The 25,100-nt window shown below is 34.7% G+C and overlaps 3 protein-coding genes across 3 annotated transcripts; 1 reads left to right on the forward strand and 2 right to left on the reverse strand.

Moving 5' to 3' along the window:
• Positions 1 to 2,822: 2,822 nt before the first annotated feature.
• On the reverse strand, positions 2,823 to 7,808 carry LOC103323623 (Nucleotide/sugar transporter family protein). Its single transcript, XM_008225625.2, has 7 exons — positions 7,433 to 7,808; positions 6,193 to 6,344; positions 5,875 to 6,080; positions 5,676 to 5,769; positions 4,977 to 5,143; positions 4,693 to 4,863; positions 2,823 to 3,356 (listed from the first exon to the last, which is right to left on the reverse strand). The coding sequence occupies exons 1-7, from the start codon at positions 7,503 to 7,505 to the stop codon at positions 3,086 to 3,088; spliced, it is 1,134 nt and encodes a 377-aa protein (XP_008223847.2). The 5' UTR covers positions 7,506 to 7,808; the 3' UTR covers positions 2,823 to 3,085.
• A 1,923-nt stretch (positions 7,809 to 9,731) lies between these two features.
• LOC103323625 (Oligosaccharyltransferase complex/magnesium transporter family protein) lies at positions 9,732 to 10,481 on the forward strand. The gene has a single exon (XM_008225627.2). It carries the CDS (start codon positions 9,823 to 9,825, stop codon positions 10,354 to 10,356), a length of 534 nt encoding a protein of 177 aa, XP_008223849.1. The 5' UTR covers positions 9,732 to 9,822; the 3' UTR covers positions 10,357 to 10,481.
• Positions 10,482 to 14,177: 3,696 nt separating this feature from the next.
• On the reverse strand, positions 14,178 to 17,225 carry LOC103323624 (plant intracellular Ras-group-related LRR protein 6). The gene is made up of 3 exons (XM_008225626.3): positions 16,887 to 17,225; positions 16,506 to 16,675; positions 14,178 to 15,273 (listed from the first exon to the last, which is right to left on the reverse strand). The coding sequence occupies exons 1-3, from the start codon at positions 17,085 to 17,087 to the stop codon at positions 14,598 to 14,600; spliced, it is 1,047 nt and encodes a 348-aa protein (XP_008223848.1). The 5' UTR covers positions 17,088 to 17,225; the 3' UTR covers positions 14,178 to 14,597.
• Positions 17,226 to 25,100: the final 7,875 nt, after the last annotated feature.

The raw sequence follows: 25,100 nt of genomic DNA on the forward strand, positions 1-25,100 counted from the left end.
AGCAGAATCTGCATCCATGTGTCTTGAATTGTGCATTAATATTGTCTTACTTGACATGCAATCATAATGTGCATCATATACATTGACTATGTTCCAAAACCTTCATTTTATTTTATTTTATTTTTGACGCGGAACCTTAATGCTTTTATAGATTCATCCCATCTAGTTCAGATCTATGCCATCAATCCTTCAGGTCTAATGAAAAGGGAATTTGTCACCCTCTACTTCACGTAGTCTGATTTTAGCTTTGGAGGGGTTTAATTCCTTTTGTCCTAATTTTTTTTTTCTTTATGCAGCATTTCCCTCACCTGGCAATGAGGTGTATCAAATAAGAAATGGTTGAAATAGATCTTTTGTATTGTCCTAAGGAAAGTAGGTGGACATGTTTGTGACACCGTCACGTAATGTTATAATTTACATAATTAACATGTTATGGATAGTCATACCAATATAGTCATCTTTGTGAATTTGACTTTTGAACTCTCTTTCTTGAGTATCACAATAGGGGATCTAAGTTTTAGCTGCAATTTTATTTTTTTCTCCAACAAATACACACAACATCCTATTTTCAGTACGCATGCACTCCAATGATCGGGATGTGTCTATTGTTTAGGTTTCCCTTCTAAGAATCGTCTCATTAAAATGATTTAACTTCAATTAATGAACTGTATTTGGCTATATACACTTTAGATGAAAAACCTATTTTCAATTTGACTACTTTTTCACAAAGATGACCCTTAAAGTTCTAATCTACAAAGCAATATCCTTTAAAAGATCTTCTTTAAGGAAATTCTTCTATGTGGACATCCGAACGTTATTATCGTGTAGATCTCATATATTTTCTATTACCCCTTCCTGCTTTATTCTTTTTTTACATTGATATCCGCACAATAATAACGTGTAGATATCCGAATAAGAGAATAATTTATATATATATTATTTTATTTGTATATAGCCATTAGATTAGATCAAAACAATACACGTGTTGGGTTTCTTGGTATCACATCAAGGTGATCTTGCCAGCTGTTATGCATAAACAATAACCATAGGATTTAGGATTAGATTCTATGGAAAATGACCTAAAAGTTGGCCAAATTTTGAAGACAATAGAATAGGAAAACTATATATTATTTGTTTGTTATTATCCATATTATAATTGACATTGTTTGTACTATATATTCTAATGCCTTCTCACGTGGTCAAGCAAGAGAGTGTGTCTTTTATAGTAAATTAAACCCAAAATTAAAGTAGTATATGCTAAGTGCACATGAAGGTGTTTATAAACTCCTGTCATCTCTCGAGACATGCCATTAATAAAGAAAACAGAGCTACCAGCTCCTGTAAACCTTAGAGAAGACACCATGCATTAAGTTCAGCGAAAGCTGTGGCCATGTGATGTGGATGTGGCTGTGTGTGCGTGCATATCAATCTAGTAGCAATAATTGTTTTTCTAATGAGTTCCAATTTCCGAGGCTCAAGGCTTCATCAAATCAAATGTCTGGGTTTTCTGAATGATAGGTGTAGAGTTCATTATACAATTAGGGTTTTGGCCCTTTTTGGACTGTCTTACTTTGAATAAAAGACCAAGTCAAAGACAGTCGCACAACCCATGAAAAGTTTGGTAAAATGAATACGTGACATTTGGGTAGGGTTGTTGGCTAAGGTTACTTCAACATTTTCTTGTTTATGGTTTTTGATTTTTGTTTAATCTTTTTGTTGGGTTTTAAATTTTAATTTCAGTTTTGATGATTTTGGTAGCCTTTCGCTCGTCACTACAAAAATACTGAGCACAGACCATCAATTTCAGGGTGGGGACCACATTGTTGAAGATTAAGCTCTAACAAATCAAGAAGAATGCTAAAGAGGATTCCAATGTGATAATTGTTCTGTACAGATTACCTCAATTATTATGATTGACTGTTAATTCACATTTATTTTTTCACAAAAAAAAAAGGGACATTACAGCACGAAACTTCTAGGCCCAAAAAGATCAAAAAGAGGAAAGCAGGCGCAACAAATAAAGGGATCCCAACTTCCCACAAGAAGGAAGGGGACAGGCCATGACCTAAGTTGGCTAAGGCATCGTTCAAGAAATTAGCTTCCCAAAAAGCATGAGAAAACTTGATGGAATCACAAAACGAGCCTCAAATGCTACACATCTTGAATTAACATCTTCACAGTCCACGGAGTACTAGCCTGGTGGCGCACAGTCAACAATGAGCTTAGAATCTCCTTCAATCAAAATCTTCTTCCAACCACGGTGAATCGCATGAGCCAAGCCATCACATATCATCTTCTATTAGAAAATAGAGTCCTTTACATCAACAATAAAATAATAGAATAATTGGAAATATGTAACCAGAAAATTAAGTAGGGATTATAAGAAGGGTCATTTTCATTTACAGATAACCCTCAAGTTAAGTTATTGTCCTATTTTTAAATTCATACAAGAACCATCAATGATTTACAAACGCATACAAACGAACGTTAATTGAGGTGTTAATTGGTGATGTGACAAAGGTGGATTCCAGTTTTCTTGTTGACGTGGACTTCACATAAAAAGCCATAAAGTTTTTTATAATTATATCTTTAATCACATCGATGCATTGAGGGCCAAAGCAAAGAATAGAATCCAATAGCTTGAAAGAAAGCAAACAGCTTCAGCTATCTTTTGCCTTGTAAGCAAAGTGATCTCACTAACACTAGCAATATCATGGGCAAGTTTATTTAAGATAGATATTATTCTGGTTGAATAACTCAAACAAACTCACAAAAACTAGGGAGCTATGGCGAGCAAACAAGAATAAAATGAAACACATGAATAAGCTGTAACCAGTAAAGACACCTTCCATTCATTAATATATATACAGTGTTCAATTTGCAGCCAAGGCAATGCTGAAGAACCCCACAGAAACCACAAAAGGTGACCTTGGAGCAGGTATTGTCATACAGACTACTACCAAACTCCAATTCATGGTAAAAGTGGATTGAGTACCTAAAAAATTCTAAGCTAAAAATGAACAAACGAAACAATGCCCGAGTTAGGGGAGAGGGTTAGATCTTCTCATGTATCCAGCTTGATAAGTTAGACAGATTCAGAACCGTAGTTTCCTTCATGGATGCTGCCATTTTCTTTACTCAGTTTTGATTTTGGCAAAGAAGAGGCTTGTCGTAGAGCTTTGCTCGATTGCTGCTTCAAATTAAGGTAAGTGTAAATAGACATTCCAGCAATTGCTGTGAAAGCCCCAGAAATACTCGTCTTGCCTGGATTCGAACTAAAGAGGTAGTAGTTTCCTAGAAGAATGACGCATGTTTTGAATTGACCAAGAACAACATGTGTAACAGCAGATGTGGCCCTGTCAATTCACAGAAAGATGAAGGAAAAAAAAAAATCAAGGATATCAGAACCACAAGAACCAACCAAAATCAAATTTTGCATGCCATACTTTTAACAAAGTAATATAAAAGTTGTGATGAACAAACATATAGTAGTCCCCAAGATACATTACAACCATTCAGCCATCATCCAGTGACACAAAAGACAAAAGACTGTTTAAATGGTTATCAATAGAATTGAAACTTCATGTCATTTAACATAATGGTCACATGCCAAAGTGTGTTACGGGTCAAGCTTGCTGCGATACCAAAGTAGTGTGAATTGTGCTAGCATGTGCTCAGTCTTGTACATACAGGTAATCCTAGTTATTGTGGCAGCATACTGGTATGTGTTATTTAAGTTTAACCCTGAACCTTATTGGTAGGTGTTGTTTGACTTTCATGCCCAGTTGTAATTATTAGTATGCCTACGATGGATAAGTTTAACCTCCCATTGTTGCCCATATCAGCTATTGCACTCTTTAATAATGTTGTTGATTGTTGCTAGGTTTTCAAGTGCAATGTAAAGTAATGCAAGAGAATCTGATAAGTGTCTCAGCTTACTGCTCTAGCTAGGACTCTTTGTAATCCTAGATCACTATACTGTTATAAATGAGAATCATACACACCCATAGATTATACTCCAATCTGCTTTTCATCATGGACTTAAAATTTGAACCACTGCTGCGTTGTAGCATTGGAAGCAGTATTCTATAATCAAAATTCAAATTATGTTGGGTAGTTACGAAAATGGTAAGAGTGAATAAATTGACAGGATATCTTATAGGGAAGATTCATCTCAAAATGATAATTTATATATCCTTTTATCAATTTGAAAGGTGACCAAATCTTATTTCCAGTATCAGAATTCTCAAGTAAAAATCTCAAGTTTCTCCCTCTTCAACAAAAAGCTAAATAAAAGCAAAAGCAAGAGACAATGAGAAATACAGATACAGAAAGGTAGACAGATTGATGAGGTCATCAAAAACGAACCTGTTTCCGAGCCATATAATAATACATGGAAAGTTGATATGCAAATCAGGTAAGATAAATCTCAATGAATCTCAGCCATCCATATCTAATATAACAGCAGCCAAAAGAACCTTATTTAAGGATCTTATTAGAGAAATTATATATATATATATATATATATTTTACTTCATTTCTGACAGTGTACCATGTTGACTAATTTGTTTATGCTACGAACCTATGTAAACCATAAGACAACGACATTGGACGTCAAAACTCTTGTATAGGAAACAATGGAACAAAACAGTAACATAGGATAATCAAAAGGAACAAACAGATATCACATACCCAAGTGCTAGAGCACCTGACCACTGAAGCAAGAAGCCAAGAATAGCTGACATGAGAATTGCCAAGGTGTTATTAAAGTTCCAATTGAATGAGAGGGCACCGGGTGGATCTAACCAGGGTATTAGTGCAACAAGGAAAAATAAGGTGATTGGCGTTGTCTTCCACATTAACCTGTTCAACAGTTCGCATTTTAGTTAGCTGTAAATATAAATTCTTCCAACTAGAGGTCAATATCAAGGAGATTCAAATACAAACTGAAGAGTTTCAAAAGGAGCACCACTTACGCCAAGGCTGTCCAATTTTCCTGCTGTTGCAGACTAGACCAAAGAATCTTGTTGACTGCACTTGGTATTATCCATGCTAATGCTACACAAGCACCAAAGAGATGGAATTGCAGATCAGTTACTGTAGCCACAGCAACACCAAAGGATACTACTGTAAGTGCTAGAACCTGAAAATTTCATACCAAGGAGTTAGAACGGAAAGGAGAAGCTGTTATAGATGGTTAGAGTGAGGGTAATGACAAGTAAATTTTGTATAAGAACAACAATTAAAAATCAAGAAACACAGCATGATAGAAAAATAAATTAACCAATTACATGAAGCTGGACACAAGCACCCTACAAACCAAAGTATCAAGACTGAAAGAAATATGTATGTAAGATTTCCTGGATGTCTGAAAAAAAAAAATTTCTATCAGTGGGGAATGCCAGGTTTTACAATTTAATACAGTTTCCAAATAGTATATCTTTCACAATAGGCAGGGACACATTGATGTGGTCTACTTCCTCCTCATTTCAGAGTTTTGTGAAATGATGAAAATATTGAGGAAAGGGAGAGCAAATACTTTCACAAACATGTAAAACCTGACACCAATTTTCTATCCTACGAAAACAAAAACCAGCCTGGAATAGCAAGAACATAAAACTGCATTTTATTTGCATATTGAATTGACATTTATACTTCCAAAAGGAAGGAGCTACCTTGGAGAAAGAAACTCTCTTATTGTACAATAAAAATTCTGCGAGAACAATTGATGGAGTAACCGCAATCTTAGACATCTGATAAAACCCCACACTGAAGAAATAGACATCAAACTCAATGTTGAAAATTAAAATTAATTATGAAAAATAGAATCTGATGATCTTTTCTGTAGGTAGGAATACTGACGAAATATCTCACCTATTGTACTTCAAACTAACATTAGCAAGGCCAGTAGAAAAGGCCATAACAAAACCAAGAGTAAATAACGTAGATAAGCGAGTCGATTTTGGGGGACATGCAGGGAGGATAGACAGAGCATTTAGAATGGCCATCAAAAACCAGCTAACGACATAGTGGATAAAAGTGAGAAATATAGGAAACTGGAACCCAACAACTTTGAGCACCTGAGGAAATACAAGCTGGGTAAGTTATCAGCTGGAAAACTGCTATTTTAAAATCCAGTCTGGCAAAATATGGATAGAATAAATAAATATATAGAGAATTCAGCATACGAACCAATTTGTTCACGAAAATTATACCAACAGCAATTACAAAATTGAATGTAAGAGCAGTAGCAGGGCCACATAGTTGTTGTTGTTGACGCTTTGCACCTTCAGATGAGCGAAATTCACTAAATAGAGCTGCCCGCAAGTCTTCTAGAGCTCTTCCTGAGTTCATGTACACAGAGACGGAGAAAAAAATAAATCATCAATGAGCAACATACTGCAGATCCATGACTATTAGTATACTGTACATGGTTTGCTCAATGTATAATTAATTCACCTTTCCTAAATAACCAAAGTACAATTATAATAAGATATCATTCTCTTTCATGGCAAAACTTAACAAACTGGAATAGCTACCTATGAAATATAACAAATGTCAATCCATAAATGTTATTCATCATATAAATAATGTTTTTGGTGTGCATATGCATTGTATATGATAGTCAGCATAAAATACCCATATGCATAAATATTTCCAACTTAGTAAGAAATATATTATTCATTAAGAACAAAAAAAAAAGGATATAATAAATTTACATAAATTTGTGCATCCAGGAAGAGAAAAAAAAGTAAAAATAAATATTCGACTCAAGAATAAAAAAGAAAAGAATATATTTATTCTCTTTAAAACTAAGCAAAATCTTTATTTATATATTCTCTTCAAAACTAAACAAAATCGCTTGGCATAAGAAAATTAAAAATCGTTCCGCACGGTATTTAGTACAAGCTGCAAGCATGTACGTATAAGTTACATCAATGAAAAATATATTTTAGGGTCTGCAACTATCTTATTATTTCTTCCTAAGAACAACAAAGTGGTGAAGAAGATAGTCAATTAATGGCTCATGCGAATCAGTCGACGTAAATGAATAAAGTAACAGATATTAGAACCTGCAAACAAGAAGGCAAAAAAGCAATGAGGAAAACTCACATGCAAGTTGTTGAACACCCAAAAGTGAATTCAAACGCAAGCCACAAACTTTATCAGGAAAAAAAAAACTAATGGAGCTGGAATAAAAGAATAATGCAAGTGTTTCACACTATTCATCACCGAAACGCATATGTCACCCAGATCAACAGACAAAGAGACCCTTTATAGGTAATTAAGCTTATTAACTGAAAAACACAGGTACCCAATGGCCAAAATATGAGAATTAAAAGTCCCAAATATGAACAACATTAAAATTAAATATAAATTTCAAAGGTAGCAGCTTTTGTTGGAAATTGAAATTAGTAGTAGCAAAAGTTACCTCTTTCACCAGCATCACTATCCTTGCGCTTGAGAATCTTCCTAACGTCTTTCCTTACTAAGAAATTTAACATTTTTACGGGTGCAAAGCATCACCCTTTCGATCTCTGTCACTCCCTCTCTCTCAGAAACAATGGTAACGGCTCTGTTTTTGGGTTTCTGGGTCTTTCTCTTTCTAAACTCTTTTTAGAGGAGAGAGGGGGGTAGAGATTGGGGTCAGAGTGAGGTGCAGCTTGTGGTACTAAGTTCGAGTTACAAAGAGACAGAGAGGGAGGGACACGTGGGTCGAGGAGAGCGGTGATGGCGGAAATTTGAAGTTGTCTGTCTGAGAGACTAGGAAAGAAAGAAAAAAGGTAGGTTGAACAAATCACGCCCAGAGTACCGACAGTCGACCAATTTTTATTATGTTTTTTTTCTCTCTCTTTTCCTTTTTTGTCAGAAAAGAAAACTTGTCTATCAACGAATGTGACTTGGGTTTAAAGAATTTTTTTTTTGTCTATGTGCGAACGTGACTTGGGTTTAAAGAAAGTTTTTTTTTTTTTTTGTCGGAAAAGAAAGTTTACCCAACAGCCAATGTGACCTAGATTTAAAGAATGTAATTTACAGCAAAATTAAGAATTTTTTATATATATTAAATACAAACTATAGTCTAAATTACAAGAGAAGGGGTTTCTCGAACTCAAACTATCAGGTGACATGAGGATTTGACAGACCACTGATCTGTAAATTAAAATCCTTTTTTTTATAAGGTTAGACCCTGTTAGCTAATTAAGAGCTCTTTGATAATGTAGTTTGAGTCAAACAAAAAAACAAAATTGTTAGTTTGAGCAATGTATATATGAGTTGAATTATATAGTGATGGCCTTATATATGGCCCTTAGTTAAGGCACTATCTCTTAATCGTTTGATCAAATTGATTAGCGGTTGAATCAAATTAGTTAGCTTAATCTGACGGTTAATAGATAGGACCTCACATAAAGGACTATAGATAAGGCCCTCACTTGGATTTGTTATATTGTTAAATGACGGCCCAAGAACAACCCAACTCATTGGAATTGGTCTAGTTCGATTTTAGTTGGTAGCGCCCTTGTTGGGCCTTAACGGCAATTTTGGTCATATGATTTTATCCTAATTCTAAACCCTAAATCACGCAAACAGCACCCGCTACTAAATTTATTTATTTATTTATTTTGGAAAAATAGAACATGCTTAAGCAGGTTTAGCATAAGCCGGTTCCAAATATAAGAATCTCCAACTTGATGACCAAGGTCAGTAGTCCACACTTATGAGGCTAATTAATGTCTAGTGTGTGGGCAGCTAGCTACTTTTCTTTCTTGTATTATCATATTTCTCCTCAATCGCATGTGTTAACTCAACATCTTTTGAGACGTCCATGCAAATTGTTTACATGGATAGTTGTGATGCCTCAAATATTTTTTATTCGTCTCTATAATTACATGCCCTGTTTGGGTTAGTCTCTTCTTTGTGTTACTCCTTACAGATTTCTCTTTTTTCATCCCAATTACTACTAAAGGTGGCTGGATATGGTATGCTTAATGGTTATTTCTTTCTTCTCAACGTATCGTGTTCTCTGTCGGATGTTCTCACTGTCTTGTGGCTATACAAAGGACTATAATATCATAGTAGGACTCTTTTGACAGTTGGATTGTGTTGTAGTGTTTTCGTCGAAGGTCTATGTATTAGTTTGTTGTTTTATTTTATCTTGCTCTAGCATTGGTCTTGCGTGACTGTTTCAGACTCTCTTGTTAGTCTATAACATGTGTGGTATTCTTTCCTACCTTGAGGTTTGTCCCTCAGGAAGATTTTAACAAGACCACTGTTTCGTGTTGTTCTATATACACTACTTTGATTCAATGCGTTTGGATGAGGAAATTTCAAAGTACAAGGAATTTTATAAATAATTGAAATTAATATTATAGAATTTGTAAAATTTATTGTATGGGTAACGGATTTAAAACACATAATTTAACCTTTATTTGTAAAGTTATCTTTTTTAAAAACTCAATCTCTCTTGGGATTTTAGAAATGTTGACTTTTAGATAGAATTTAAAGTTGTGATTTATGATATCCAAATTCCATGTTTTTTCTCACACGGAATTTCAAAATTTCGATGCTTTTTTTAATCAAAGCACGGGAATTGGTTCATGTCAATTTAGAAATTATAACTTTTGTCAAAATCCCAAGTTCATTTCCCTCATCCAAACGCACCGTGAATGAATTTCATTTCTTAAAAGAAAAAAAAAAAGAAAAAAAAAAGGAGAGGAGGTTATTGCTCTCTCACCATCAGATAGTCGGGATAGTCATCACCCTTCAGTCCCCTACACTCCACACGGCAACTCCCCACCAAAACCGAAATCCGACCCATCCAAAATGCCCCCAAAATCAGAAACCCAGCCCCCAACCACCGCCACAACCACCACCCCCTACGACCCATCCTCCGCCTCCATCGACCCGCTTTTCCTCTTCATTCGGATCCTCCCTTACAGCTTCCTCCGCCCGCCCCGACTCCGACTCAAGCTCCCATCCCTCACCCTCCCTTCCCCCATGACCGTCTACGCCCTCGTTCTCCTCACCTACTTCATGGTCGTCTCCGGAATCGTCTACGATGTCATTGTCGAGCCTCCGGGCATCGGATCTACCCAGGACCGCCTCACGGGTTCGGTACGACCCGTCGTCTTCCTCCAGGGCCGGGTCAACGGGCAGTACATAATCGAGGGTCTGTCGTCCGGGTTCATGTTCGTGCTGGGCGGGATCGGCATTGTGCTGATGGACTTGGCCCTGGATCGAAACCGAGCCAAGAGTGTGAAAGTCTCGTATGCCACTGCAGGGATATCTTCGGTCGTTTTGGCCTATGTTATGAGTATGCTCTTTATTCGCATCAAGATCCCGGCTTATCTTCATTAGCTAGCTAATTAGCACCTTAATTTTCAATTTCGATTTCAGTTTCAGTTGATCTTGCAAATTGTGGACCTCAATTATGGTTTAATTTAGACATGGAGTTATATATTTATCGTATAATTTGAATCTGATATCTCTCTGTATCATTTCGTGATTTATCTGTTTTTGATTTTTACTCTCTGCTTTTGTTCAATCGAATTTCTTGTTTGTTGCCTCAAAGAAGCATGCTTTAAGTGGGTTTGGAAGGTCTCACAACAATATTATTGGCTCAGCAGCATAAAGTTTTGTAATTGTATTATCATGGAAGAAATGGTAGGGCGTAATTCATTTAACACTAGGGACCAAGACTAGATTATACTCTATGATATTCCTTGAATTCGATGTGCTGCACTATGGTGGAGAATGTGGAATTCTGTGTGATAAATTTTGCTCGTAATTGCAAGCATAATGTCTGCGGGGTTAAAACTCTAAATCTTTACATCGTTACTGGAAATTTTTCTTACCAATGAATCCGGGGATACTATGACACGATGGTTTGTACCACCGGTACTTCTGTGAAGGACTTCATTTGAGATACTGATATGTATTTTACATGAATAATTCTAAATGTCGATATGAGATTGTAGCACTCGTAAAGCGCCCCTCAATTTCTATATTAATAGTATAGCATCATATCCATGTCAATGTTTTTTGATACATAGTAGGAGTTTGAAATAAGCATATGCCATAGGATTGTTAAGGGAACATAGTCTATAGGCTTTTGCAAATGTGAGGGGGTGCTAAACTTTGAATTTCTGGTTTTTTAATAGGGAAGGACTATAATCATAAATGAAAACGCAGGATGGGTTGGCTTATAACATCCTTTGCTAATTGTACATGAATGACAAATGCATATATGAACACTTCCTTTGAGTAGATGACTTGCCAACTTTTAGTTTCTAACTACAACAGGGATTATCTTTTGATTGAAGATGTTTTTGTTTACTGTTGTTTCGGAACAGTATTATAACTTTTGTTTTCTTTTAGGTTGGTAGAGTCTAATCCATATCATATGTGTACCTTGTATCCATATCCATGTTTTCTAGTGGTGGTTTCTAGTGTTTGAGCAAGCTGCTGCTGCTGCTGCTGCTGCTTATTTAATAGTCAGGAAATGATCTGTAACTATTACAATTGATTCTCATTGTCCTCAAAACTTATTTCCTCTGTGGTCTAGGCTGTTACCTTACTATCCATCACAGGTCACATTCAGGAATTGTTTCTATTTTATGGAAACCTAGTAAAAATTATTGGAAACAAGGAAAAGTACAGGCCCTGCATGATGATTACTTGCTTGGATGAAAAACAAAATGGAATGCATAGAAAAACTCATTTGTTTTTGGGGCAACACGTATGCATACACAGGAATTCTCAGTTTCAGATGAGAGAGATGCACATCTCTCCCTTCTGTCACTTGAAGATCAAGCTGATCGCTAGGATCTTAAGAAGCTTTTCCCATTTTCACATTTTTAACCCTTGTTTTGCACTCCATTTGTAACACAAAAAACACAAGAGCACAAGCATCGTAACCGTTATGACCTCTCCTCCAGTCTACTCTCCCTACTTCCATACAGCAGACGGAAAATCGACAAGAAAGTGGCATGTGGAGATTTTGAAAACAGAATCGTTGGTTTTTTCCTCAAAAATGGATTCCATACTTGCTTTGGCATTGTTTGGCTTTCAGTCCGATCTGTGCATCACAAATCTTAGTTTATGGATTTTGCCTTGTAGATAGACTGTCCTCAAGATTATTGGTCTTCTGCGTTGCTGTATGATTGGAGTTTAGAAGTAATTATGTTATTATTGGATGTATTTTTGTAAGATTAGTTTTCTGGTTTAAGTATGGTTGCAAGTCTTGAGTCTGTTTGGGTTTGGTTCAAATCGATGTCTGAGTCATTTAAATGTCCTTGTTCTGCAAAATGTAGACTTTGTTGAGAGGAAAAGCTTGCTAGGTTTGTTCAAATCGACTGAAGGTGCACGAAACCAGTAGCCATTTTGCAAGTAAACGAATGTTTAATTACAAGAGTAAGATAGAAATGATTACAAATGCTACAGTTGACATCCCTCCCAATTAAAAAACCACAACACTATAATGCTCTTAAACAAAGCCTCTTGAAATGCGTTTACAGTGGCCTGATATACCACAACAAAGCTAAGTAAGAGCATCTCTAAGAAAGATGTCAAATACCAAAAATCAAATTTAAATTTAATGGTAGATGTGGTCATTTGACATCCTGCATAGTTTTACATCTCACCCGATATATCAAATTAAAATATTATTTTATTACATAGTGTTGATTTATTTATTACTTTCTTAAATGAATGTATTTTTAAATTTTAGTATTAAGAGTAATTCATTAATCAAGTTAAAATACTTATAAATTAATTATAAAATGTAACATAAATACAATTAAACAAAAAAAACCATCCATCTCCACGTTGGTAGATGAAAAGAACATAAAAAAGATCAACATAAATTTTCAACGGTAAAAATTTCAACAATATAGTAGTGTCAAGTGACGATAACAAAGGAAAAGAATTAAAAAGAAAAATAATAATGAAAGCATATAATGACAGCAGATGCATGAAATAGTAACAAGAAGAAAAAAAATATAGATAAGTATTAAATGAATGATAAAGCCACAACTAGATAGGTAAAGAAATAATAAATTAATCAAAAGACGTCTCCAGCACTTGACGGCAATTTTGACAGCAGAGGCTTCACAAGCCATTCCACGTAGACTATAGCTATTCGGTTGGAGTAAATTTCAGCTGTTATTTTTATCCGTTAAAAGTGCCATATAGGATTTGACATCTCCATTGGAGATGCTCTAAGCTCATCACAAATTGTCTAGCTATCCAAGTAGTCAAATCTATTGAAGCCTCCTCTAATCAAATGAAGACAAATATCGCTAGATCAACGGCTAGTTGGAACAAACCCTTAATCAATGTAGACCTATATAGGGTGTTATTATTTAGATTCCTCAAATTCGGTCAATAAACTCCCTTTTAGTGGCAAAGTGCTTGTAGTTTAAGTGGTAAAAAGTAGTTACTCATGCACTTGAAGTCCCGTGTTCAAATCCCCCCAGCTTATGTAAAAATAAAATAAAATAAAAATCCTTTATAATGGAAGTCAAAATGATCATTTTAGCCTTGAGCATAAAAGCCTTCTTAAGGACAATGCAATCAATTTGCATTTGATAAAAGGACATTTAAATCCTCATTTAGGTGGTTTTGGACGAGATATATGGATGTTTACTTCTTGAGTTTAAACATTGACCAATTGTGTTTTGGTCAGCGCTCTTGTTGAGCGAAATATGAACAACCACTTGATTTTTGGCCTAAAAAATCACAGATTTGAACTCTCAAATTGGGTGATCGCATGCATATAATGAACCAAAAAGCAACAAAACTAATAAAACTAGTTAAGATGTGAGTATATTGTTTTGTGGAGGTGTTGCTTTCATAAGGCGGAAGATGAGGAAGTAGTGGATTTCAGGTTAAAGCCCTTTTTTCATGTGAATTGCCACTCCCTCACTCAGTCTAGACTTATTGCCTCGAGATATGCACCCAATTTTCTCATTCCTAGTAATGTTATTTAAGAAACACGACTTTTGATTTTGTTTAATTACTAGTATTTTTTTTTTCTCTTAGCCAAAAGGGGTTACTAGTTTTTCTTTATATATATACACACACGCTCACATTTGGCTCGTTACTTTGGGTAGAACAAAGTCTTGCTTCTCTGCCTAAACATATGATTATGAAGCAAAGGATAAGAAAAAAAAAGGATATAATTAATTTCGGTAGCTACAAAAGATTTATTTATAAAAAGATCCAAAACTGTACATGAAGCCCATGAAATTTATTTACAGACCAGACATGCATGAAATACTAATATTTTAAAAGACCCCATAGACCCCATGTATCTATCTGATATAGAGGAGACCTATAATACTATTTCTAATGCAGGCTACATGATCTGCTCAAAGAACTTATCCACAAGACAACCCTCGATCCTACTATCAACCCCACTTACCTACATGGTTTATAACACCATTAATTACCAATACCATCACCCAAAACAAAAACAAAAACACACACACACGCACTCGAAATTAACCCCATCCTCATGAGTACTCAAACTCATGATTCATGAACGTAAGTAGGATTCTTAATTTTCATTTTTTTTTTCCGAAAGACGATTTTACCCTTCACCGAGTGAAGTAATTACGGGGAGAGAAGAGGCGACGTGGTGAGAACATCCCCATGTACCTCGGGGAAGCAAGGCCGTCGATGGAGCGATACTCGGGCATGATGAACCCTTCTTTCTCCTCCCGGGACACGCTTCGAGCCCCATTGAACGTGCCGTACTTGACCAACTTGCCCATCCAAGACTTCTTCTTGGGTGGGCTCTTGTGTCCCCCATTCATTTTCTCACTAAGGTACTCCTTCACTGAATGCAATCCTTGCTCAAACACCTCAGGAGGAGGCGAAGACATAGGGTTGCCTTGTACAGTAAGCTTCTGAAGCTTCTTGAGGCATCCGATGGAGTCTGGTAGAGCCGTGATCTTGTTGTAGCTGACGTCCAATTCGACAAGAGACATGAGGAGGCCAATGGAGTATGGTAGGGTTTCAAGGTACTGGAAGTTTTGGCTCACATTGAGAATTTCAAGGTTGATAAGGTTCTCAAGATCTTCAGGGAGGGACCTGAGGCAGTTGAGACGAGCGTCTAGTACGCGCAAAGAAGACAGGTGGGTGAGGGAGCGTGGTAGGAAGACAAGCTTGTTGGAGTTCACTGATAGCTTCTTGAGGTTGTGGAGCTCAAAACCAATGGTGTCTGGGATCTGGCTCAGCTTGTTGAAGTTGGCATTCAGATCTTCCAATGACCTGAGTAATTGTAAAACCACGATTAAGTTCAAACTAATGTATAATTTAATACACTCATATGATCATATCGTAAACTACACACATTTTTACTAAAAAGAATTCATTATTATTTTTTTCTTTGGTATAAGACCCACTAGTGGGGAACCATTATGTATTGGTTGACCTTATTTTAAAGTGCCGTAACCATTTTGTATTGCTTAGTTTACTGGTTGTACGGTCTATGGTTGCCCTACTTGTCTTTGCATGCGTGTAACTGTTATTTCATGAGTTTTCAATTTGAAATTAAATTCTACTTTTGACTTATTTGTTGTAACTTATCTTCACCGTTCATTTGGTTCCCACAAGTCAAAAGCAGTAACCACGGCATCAAGATGGACTTCCAAAAATAGTAGTATTTTATTGAGAAATGATCAGATTATTGGACAACAAAATTATTACAACACCTAGAAAGCAATGTCTTCTTCTGTTAGAAAAAGGAAACAAATTAGAAAGGATCTAGCTTGAATTAATAACTAGGGTTTTTAAAATATTTCTATTCAATGTCCAAATCTGATCACGAAAAGGACTCGTTTTTTGTAAAATTGTGAATTCATGTGATGCAATGGTGTGGAATATAATATAAGAAAAGGGTGACATCAGAAGACGGAAATGTATGATTTTGTCATATATGTAAAGAAATTAATTGCATCCGTTTCATCATATTGTATAAAGAGGATCCCCAGACTCAACCTAGAAGTTTCTTAGTTCTTTATGATTTTTTGATACAATCAATATTGGTGGGATGAGGGGAGGGGGAATCAAACCTAGAACCTCGGGTACGCAGGAGTAAATGCTCTTAACCACATGAGTTAGAAGTCCCTTGCTACTTCTTTTGCTTAAAGAGAAAAGTTATAGTGGTCCACTAAGAGTCACACTAAGAGAAAAGCTAGAAGCCCCTTGCTACTTCATTTTAAGCCAAACATTTTATAACCAGTCATTTAATTAAGAATTTTCTTGGAACACATTGACAAATTTTATGAAGTGAATTCATTCAGCATATTCCTTAATTAAGTGAAATCTCTTATTTACTTTTCAATTTTTTTTAAATGATTAAATTTCCAGAAAATCACTATATAAAAATATTAATAAATAAATTAAGGATTGCCTTTGTTTATTTATATCAAGAATTAATTAATGAAATAGTTATTGTCATTGAATTGGAAAGAGGAAGAGGAAAAGAAGAGACAACGAACCTGCAATTTTCAATGGTTTTTGGGAGAAATGCAAGAAGGTTTCCAGAAACATTGAGGACCTTAAGCTTGGACAAACAACCAATTGAGTTTGGAAGAGATTTCAGCTGATTTGAATGCACGTCCAGCACTAGCACGTTTAGTAACCTTGCTGTCAAGGATTCTGGTATGTTCTGTAAAATTTACACCAGAAGAGAATATTAGAAGAAATATATGCATATATATAAAATAATATACGTTAGTATGCAGAGGCTTCTCTAATCCCCCAACATACAGAAATATGAACCTTCACGTAGCAAAGCTACGTCCGATCATGTACTGGTGCTGCTTATGAGATGAGATGATTGCGAGACTAAATAAATTCAATTAAGATAGAATTAGTACCTGAAGATTGTTATTGGAAAGATCAAGCTTGCAAATAGTTCCCAAATTAAGGGAAGGATTAGGCAGGGCATCAAGAGACATCCCACTCAAATCCACAATCTCAAGCCTCTCTTCATCCATTGACTTTTTCCTCTCATGAGCAGCTTTCTTCTTGGTATCCATTCTCATTTGCTGCTGGTGCTGTTGCTGTTCGTACATCATATTCGCAAACTCGAGAAAGATTCTAGATCAAATTCCTTCTCGAGCAACAAACTAGAAGATTAAAGATAGAAACTTTCTAGAGGGGGGCTTATTTTGTGTTTTGCGCTGTGTTTGTAAGGTGCTTGTTTGGAAGGAAAGAAAATAAAGGTATGAATATTTGAAGAGAAGAGAGAGTGTAAAGGACGTACGGAATGGAGAGAGAGAGAGAGAGAGAGAGTACCTACCACGTGTGAATGACGTTAGTGAGGAAAGTACAAGGCCGTATGCTTAGGGGTTGCGTGGCCATGTCTCCCACTTGGATTAAGTCAACCCTTACCTTCCGGCCACCCGCAAATGTAGCGCACTTTGGCTTATTGTGATTTGCCCTATTCTTATCGCTTACTTTTTATTTTCTCGGTGTCGGTCCCTGGACCAAATCCAACAAGCAATTTCTCTATGTTTTTATTACTCGTTGTTTCTTGTAGTTTAATTAGTCTTTTATAAAATTGTCAAATGGCTACGCAAGGGGGTATGCATGTAATGACAATTTATCCATTGTTTTCTTCCTTAGATTCTTACAATTCTTTAACTAATCGGAATTGAAGAGTTTGATGGGACATAAAATTTTGAAATAATAAATATACCTTTTCAAATTGCCACACAGATCAACAAACTTTAATTTGAAGAGTTTAATTTGCTACGACTATTGGAAATGCTCTAACCTTGCGTTTGCGTAATAGAAATAAATTTGGAATGTGAATAATAGTCAAATTTTCTAAATTGGTATACATAATTAATTCCTTTGTTTGCATTCATGAACAAAGAAATTTAGAAATTTCATGTTTGGATAGTATAATTTTGGACAGTTCATTTTACTCTGCAACTACTCCAAGTTGAACTAGAAAAAGTAGAAAACATGTGAGTCTGATGGTCTAACCACTGCTCTAGGGAATATGGCGGTTGTGTTATGACAAAATATTCGAGGGCATATTATCGAAACCATGTACTGCCATTCATTTCAACAATTAAATTATTAGATATGGTTTTTCTTAACTCTCAAATCATGCACTAAAACATTTTGTGATGATAATGTGAAAAGATACTTTAGTGGTTGAGAGAGGAGTTTTCTTTTCTTTTCTTTTCCTTTTGTTTTCCTGAAAAGGGCACATGTAGTTTGATCGGACCATGTCAGAGAGTGCAAGTATATACAATTGGCAAGAACTCAGAAAATTTTCATTGTGATCTACATATTACCATTACTGGTTCTCTAAGATCCATGTATGAATGAAATTTTTGGTCTGATGGTCGTATCGCAACGTGATGTTAATAATTCTTTTATGTTATAACATGTGTATCTATTTATTATTATTATATTATAACTTTATTATCTACTCATATTATAACACATGAATTATTAACACCGAACAACGGTGTGACTTGTCACACGTTTTTAAAATATCAACCCTATCATCCACATATGATGACGTTACTAAAGCTGGATGAAATAGTATTTTTAATTGGATGGTGACTCGACCAAGCAACGATGTATTATTTTTATCCTAGGAGCATGAAATATTAGAGAAATAATTGGATGGTGACTCCACAGGATACGGTACTAACGTTCTTAACATGAGGTTTTAGCTTCTCAAGATCTCATCTAAAGTTCTGAACTTCGTAAATTCGATAGGAGATATACGTATACTACTTACATAATAAAACATATGTGAAACATCGGTCCTCTTGTTTTACATTATTAGTATCCCACATTGGAGATAGAAACTAGCATAAAGAGCTTTTTCTTTGGATCAAGAAAAAATAACTTCATTGAACTGAAAAAACCATGAAAACTAGATTCAAGTTGGAAAATTGTGTCTCGTTAAAACCTTGGCATAAAAAACCCCATAAAGATGAAAATTCGATATTAAAAAAAAGTACAACTCATAAAACAACTCCCTGCCTACCCATCATCCCTATCTTCAATCAAAATAGAAAACAACCAAAAAGGTCCATCCCTATCCCATCTACAATCTTGCCGTACATATAACCCATGTTGAGCCAACGAATGAGCTGCCCCGTTGCCCTTCTTGGGTTGGAATAAAACATCCGCAACTCTCAGTTAAAAGCCTTTTAGTATCGTACACAAGAGCTTAAACAATCTTAAGTTAAATTTCTGTACTCATTGTCAATTGAGTTTACGTTGAATGTTCACATTCTATTATGATATTAAAAGTCACAGTTATTTATTATGCGACAGTTCTTACAATCACATAACCCTCTTTAAAAGAAAAAAGAAAGAAAGAAAGAAAGAAACTTTGAATCCCATATATAGTGTGCCGAGCTCTTATAATATTGGGGTTGTGAAATCTACTACTGTTTGTCATTTCCACAAATTTTTTCTTCTCCCATTTGGCGTGCGAGTATACACAGCAACAACTATTTGTGCCTCCAGGTCCTCTTTTATGTTATCCTCAAGGGCGGAACCAGAAATTTTTCAATGGATAGGCTAGCTAAAGTTATTAGCTTAAAATCAAATGATAATTTTTTTTTGTACTTACATTTTCTATGGTAAAATGCTTCTCTTTTGGAGGCAAATTAATATAAAATTTTTAAAATTGATGTTGGGACAAACTTTGACACCAAATACAAATGTGGAAGACCTCTTACTATGCCTATTGGTGTTGAAATTGTATATATATTTATTTGTTTTTAGTTAAAATATTATGATATATGTATATTTAATTTATTTTTTATCCAAACCTTCCCTGGGCATCCTCTAATTAAATTCCGACCAATGAATGATTTGTGCAGCACATGCTTTTTAATTGGCAGTGATTACTTATCTTAATCTATATAGCAGACCTTAATTCAATAATCTCAGTGCTAATCAAACAATCATCAATTTGATGATTTTTCCTCATTAAAAGTTGGTTAGCATAATTTATGCCGAGAATAATGCGTTTATTCTCTGCATATCCATTGTATGTGACAGAGATTTTAAGTATGAATATTTCCGCACTGCCTTAAAATTTGACTTAAAATTCGGAGGCGATGAGAAAATTGTGTGCGCGGCCATCTAAGTCAAAAAATTAAGATGTGATTTAGGATTGTGTTTAAAAAAAAGCGACGAACCAATTTAAGTGCAGACTAATTTAATAGAAGCCGCCTACAACTTTTGTCACCTGGTCTCTTATAAAGAAATCTCAAATTCTTTGCTTTTCTTGTGAGCCGTACATGTTTAATATCCCTGAAATGTACAGCGTAAGCACTAGATATTTAATGATAAGGGTAGGAACTTGTTCAACAAGGGGTTGCTGATATATATCCGTGGCTTATGTCACGTACGTTTAAATAGTTAGCCCGCATTAAAAATTCTGGACATATATATATATGTCACGACAAGTCTTGGATGATTATGGGTTGATAAGGTGGGAACAAAACAAGATTAAGAAGTCAAACAACTCCTGTTTTTTCTCTCACAAGGACAAAAATCGTATCAGATTTTCACATTTCGTACATGTTTAAATGTGGCTTTCTTTAGCAAATGACAACGAAATGATGTGCTCATCTGATGCTAGAAATACATATAGGACTGGACCTCAGATGTTTAAGAGGGTTTGTTTAACACATCGCTTAAGAAGTTAAGATAATACAAATGGTTGTATTGAAAATTAAAATATGATGATGATAGTACGCATCTTGCTAAGCATAAATTAAACTAAGAATATAACATTCTTAATTGGTTAGGTAGGCTTTCATTTTTGTTTGTTTATATTTTAATTAAAGATAGATAAGGAAAAAGTGACGTAAGAGTGAAGAAAAAGATTATAGATGCAAATGAGGGAAAAAAGTTAGATGGAAATAATCCATAAAGTAAACAAAAATAATAGTATATGGGAAATGGAAATTGCAGACAATCTTTTGGCTTGGGCCACGGAGCAAAGAGTTTTTTTAAAATCAAAAATAGCTAAAATTTACCTCCTATTTTCATAAATGTTAGTTTTTATAAAAACTTTCAAAAATAACTAAAAACTCACTTAAATAGACATAAATGCCCTCAAAACTAAAATTCACATAAATAAATAAATAAAAGTCAGTCAGACAAAAAAAAAAAAGACTACGCCAAGAAAACTTGATTTCATATCTAAGCATATGATTCGACTACTATGCCAAATAGACATCTCCCACCTCCAACCTTTTCAAGCATCAACTGAAGAAGATAACACCAAACATAGCAAATCAGAAGTATACAACTTTTGTTTTGTTTTTGTTTTTTTTAAGAACTTATTGGTCTTCAAAATGGCAAGGTTCTAAACAATTGGAGATGACAATAGAAATAACCTAGGACCCTAGATTACATCATCGACTAAGAAAAATCAATCCAAATGTGATAAGAAAAACGTGGTAGCAAAGAATATACATTAATGAGAAATATGAGCAATTAATGGATGACTTGTTATAGACGCGTACATTAATGAGAAAGAGATGCATTTCAACATATTTAAGAAAAAATGTGGCATTAATAGAATCTTTCAATAGCAATGCAAACAAACCTTACTAACAAAGTGTCAATCAATTTGCAGATATTACAAAGACATCTTGGGATATGAATCTTCCACAAAGACTTCTTTCAAATATGAAAATGTTACAGCCCCACTTACGATAGACTAGAGAAAACAAGGACTAACACCAATCAAGGACCAAGTTCAATATGGAAATTAACAATTTGTAATCACCGAAACACATCTTAACAATTTGGCCACAATCTAACAGTTGGATTTCTGTTGATCGCACAATTGGATGACAATCGATCAACATAACCCTAGAATAATTTATTTGGACCTACGCACATCCGATTCTCAATCCACAAGTTGATACACAGTCCTAGTAATACCAATAACAACATATACTAAAAGCTGAAGACGATCCAACGATCTAATTGATTGAACGATAAATGATAGGCGAAACTCAAATCTTCAATCAAATATCGAATCTCAAGAATTTGAACATACTGTCATGCTCAGGGCATTGATGACATCACAGAGAGACGAAAACATGTCTCCCAAGCTAGCCCCATGTGCCTCCACCACGCATGGGTCTCGTGAGAAAATTTCGGCAACATAAAAGTCAAAATCACCGGTCACCACTTATGCTAAATTGAAGAGCTCGATGAGTAGAGCAAGTTTCATACATGGGTCGACTTGAGACTTTGTCCAATTTGGCCATAATTGAGATTGAACACACGACCACACAACAAAACTTTGGAGGCTCGCCGCTAATTAATCAGAGCTCTGATCACGACAAGGCCAACTAGGTTAGAATATTGCGTTGTTGAGATATTTCAACGGGGTGGTGGTGTGCACCTCAAACAAAAAAGTCGGGTCATGTCATTTAGATATCGCTTAGTAATGAGGTCTCAAATTGGGTAAGTGGGTCACGGCGAAATTGTAAATTGAATTTCTGATTCTGGTTATTTATAATAATTTCAAATTACAGTTTGGCACCTCAAACTTCTAATGCGCATAACTTCTTCGTTTTAACTCCGATTTTCAATAGTTTGCTCTTACGCTCTCATAAGCTCACGCTTTATTTTTCAATTCAAGCATCTTAGTTTTCAACTTCAATTTCTCAAAAATCCTTAATGAAACTTCAATAAATCACAAAAAGGACATTTTCGTCCAACCTTCCTTTAAACACACTTATATCCAATATTATCAATCAAAAGATACTTGATAAAATAACTGAAATCATTCTTGAACATAATATTATTTTTCACCAAAAGAAGAAAAATAGTAGCAATTTTTCGAGTTATTAAATCTTTATGGAAGCTTGTGGAACGAGCCTGATCATGAGTTGGATTACCATAAAAATGAAAGCCTACTATACATGTATGTAGGTATATATATATATATATATATATATATATATATATAAAAGTTTATTAATGGATTACCTAATTTATTTGCTCATAAAATTAGAACTGTCTTAAGCAATGAGTTAGGCCACATAGATTACGATAATTTGACATATGGAAATATAATTAGTACAATTAATCAAGAAGGAATGAAAATGTGTATTGATATGAAAATTAATAAGCAAATACAGTCTGAAAAAAATCTGCAAAATATGAGCTAGGCAATTTTTGTGAACAATATGGTCTATTTACTCCTCCCTCTAGAAAAAACAAATATAAGTCCCTAGTCACCTTCGTAAAAAACGTCATTATAAACGCAAGAATCATTCTTATCAGTCTAATGATGAATTCTACAAGAAAAGGTCTCGCTTTAAGAAAAGATGGTCAAATAAGCCTAAAGGAAAGAACTTTAAGAAAAACTTTAAGAAAAGAACCGACATGAGTAAGGTAAAATGTTATAAGTGTCAGAAATTCGGACACTATGCTAATAAGTGTAAAGTTAAAGATACTATCAAACAATTACAGATCACAGATCACTGATGCAGACAAAGATAAATTAATTAAAGTTCTTGAGTTAAGAGATTCTGAGTCAGGAGATCTAACCATGGTAAGTGATTCTGAGTCATCCAACTATGAGTCTCTGATTCCTACCTGAGTTCACCTAATATTCAAATAGGTTGTAAAGATAAGTGTTGTAATACTCTTAAGTCTGTTTCTGTTTTAACTAAGCAAGAAGAGCAAGAAGAATTACTAATTGATCTGATTAGTAAAATAGAACACCCTGAGTTGAAATCTGATTATCTAAAGAAATTTAGAAAAATTATAGCTCATACAGATATAGCTCAACCCTCTTCCTCTACTATAAGTCTAAATACTACCTTAGAAAGGTTTCATAGGAAAAAAGAGGTCTCTTTGCATGATTTACATTCTGAAGTAAAAACTGTAAAAAAGGAAATAATTGAATTAAAACAATTAAGTTATAAATTACAGACTGAGAATTATGACATCCGACATAGATTAAATTCCTTACTAGAAAAAGAGTTGTCTAAAACTGATAGTCAACCAAGTAGTCCTACCCATTCTGAAGAAAATGAGGAATCTGGTCAAGCCGTTAATTTAATTAATCATGTCTCTTTTAGAAAATGGTACTCTAAAGTCAATATAATTATTAAGGATTTTGAATTAGAAACTATTGCTTTGTTTGATTCTGGTGCTGATCTTAATTGCATAAAAGAGGATTAGTTCCTACTAAATATTATACAAAATCTGCAGAATCCCTAAGTACAGCGTCTGGAAAAATGCTACACTTAAATTATGAAATCCCTAAAGCCCATGTTTGCCAAAACAAGATCTGCTTTAAAACTTCATTTGTTTTAATTAAAAACATAACTGATAGAGTCATTTTAGGATTACCCTTTATAAGTCTTTTATACCCTTTGCAAGTTGAATTTGATGGGGTCGTCTCAAACCCTTTAGGAGAAAAAGTTAAATTTGATTTTCTTACTCGTTCTGAATTACATGAGCTGAAAACTGCAAAGAAAAATATTAATGCGGTAACTACTTCTTTAATTCTTGATAAATCAAACCAAATTAAACATCTACAGGATGAGGTAAAATCTAAACGAATTGAGTCTCAATTAAGTACTCCTAGCATGCATGTTCAAATTCAGGAATTTGAGAAAAAATTGATTGCTGAAATATGTTCTGATTTACCTACTGCTTTTTGGCATAGAAAGAATCATATTGTAAGTCTGCCTTATATAAAGAATTTTTCTGAAAAAATATACCTACTAAAGCTCGTCCTATCCAAATGAGTCATGAAATATTGGAATTTTGTAAAACGAGATAAATGACTTATTACAGAAAAATATAATTAGACGAAGTAAGTCTCCTATGGTCTTGCCCCGCTTTCTATGTACAGAAAAACGCTGAGTTGGAAAGAGGATCACCTAGATTAGTTATTAATTATAAGCCTCTTAATACTGTTCTTGAATGGATTAGATATCCTATACCTAATAAAAGAGATTTAATTAATCGCCTAAGCAAAGCTGTTATATTTTCTAAGTTTGATTTGAAAAGTGGATTTTGGCAAATACAAATTACTGAGTCTGATCGATATAAGA

This window comes from Prunus mume, linkage group LG2, assembly GCF_029339155.1.
Source record: "Prunus mume cultivar Tortuosa linkage group LG2, ASM2933915v1, whole genome shotgun sequence".
Lineage (NCBI taxonomy): Eukaryota > Viridiplantae > Streptophyta > Magnoliopsida > Rosales > Rosaceae > Prunus > Prunus mume.

Excerpts from the sequence above, each read along its gene's own strand:
- LOC103323623 (XM_008225625.2), bottom strand. The coding sequence starts at position 7,505 with ATGTTAAATTTCTTAGTAAGGAAAGACGTTAGGAAGATTCTCAAGCGC. Across the intron at positions 6,081-6,192 it reads TAATTTTCGTGAACAAATTG|GTGCTCAAAGTTGTTGGGTT; the intron begins GTTCGTATGCTG and ends GTATTTCCTCAG. Across the intron at positions 4,864-4,976 it reads GAAAATTGGACAGCCTTGGC|GTTAATGTGGAAGACAACGC; the intron begins GTAAGTGGTGCT and ends ACTGTTGAACAG.
- LOC103323625 (XM_008225627.2), top strand. The coding sequence starts at position 9,823 with ATGCCCCCAAAATCAGAAACCCAGCCCCCAACCACCGCCACAACCACC.
- LOC103323624 (XM_008225626.3), bottom strand. The coding sequence starts at position 17,087 with ATGATGTACGAACAGCAACAGCACCAGCAGCAAATGAGAATGGATACC. Across the intron at positions 16,676-16,886 it reads TTTCCAATAACAATCTTCAG|AACATACCAGAATCCTTGAC; the intron begins GTACTAATTCTA and ends TAAATTTTACAG. Across the intron at positions 15,274-16,505 it reads AAAACCATTGAAAATTGCAG|GTCATTGGAAGATCTGAATG; the intron begins GTTCGTTGTCTC and ends ACAATTACTCAG.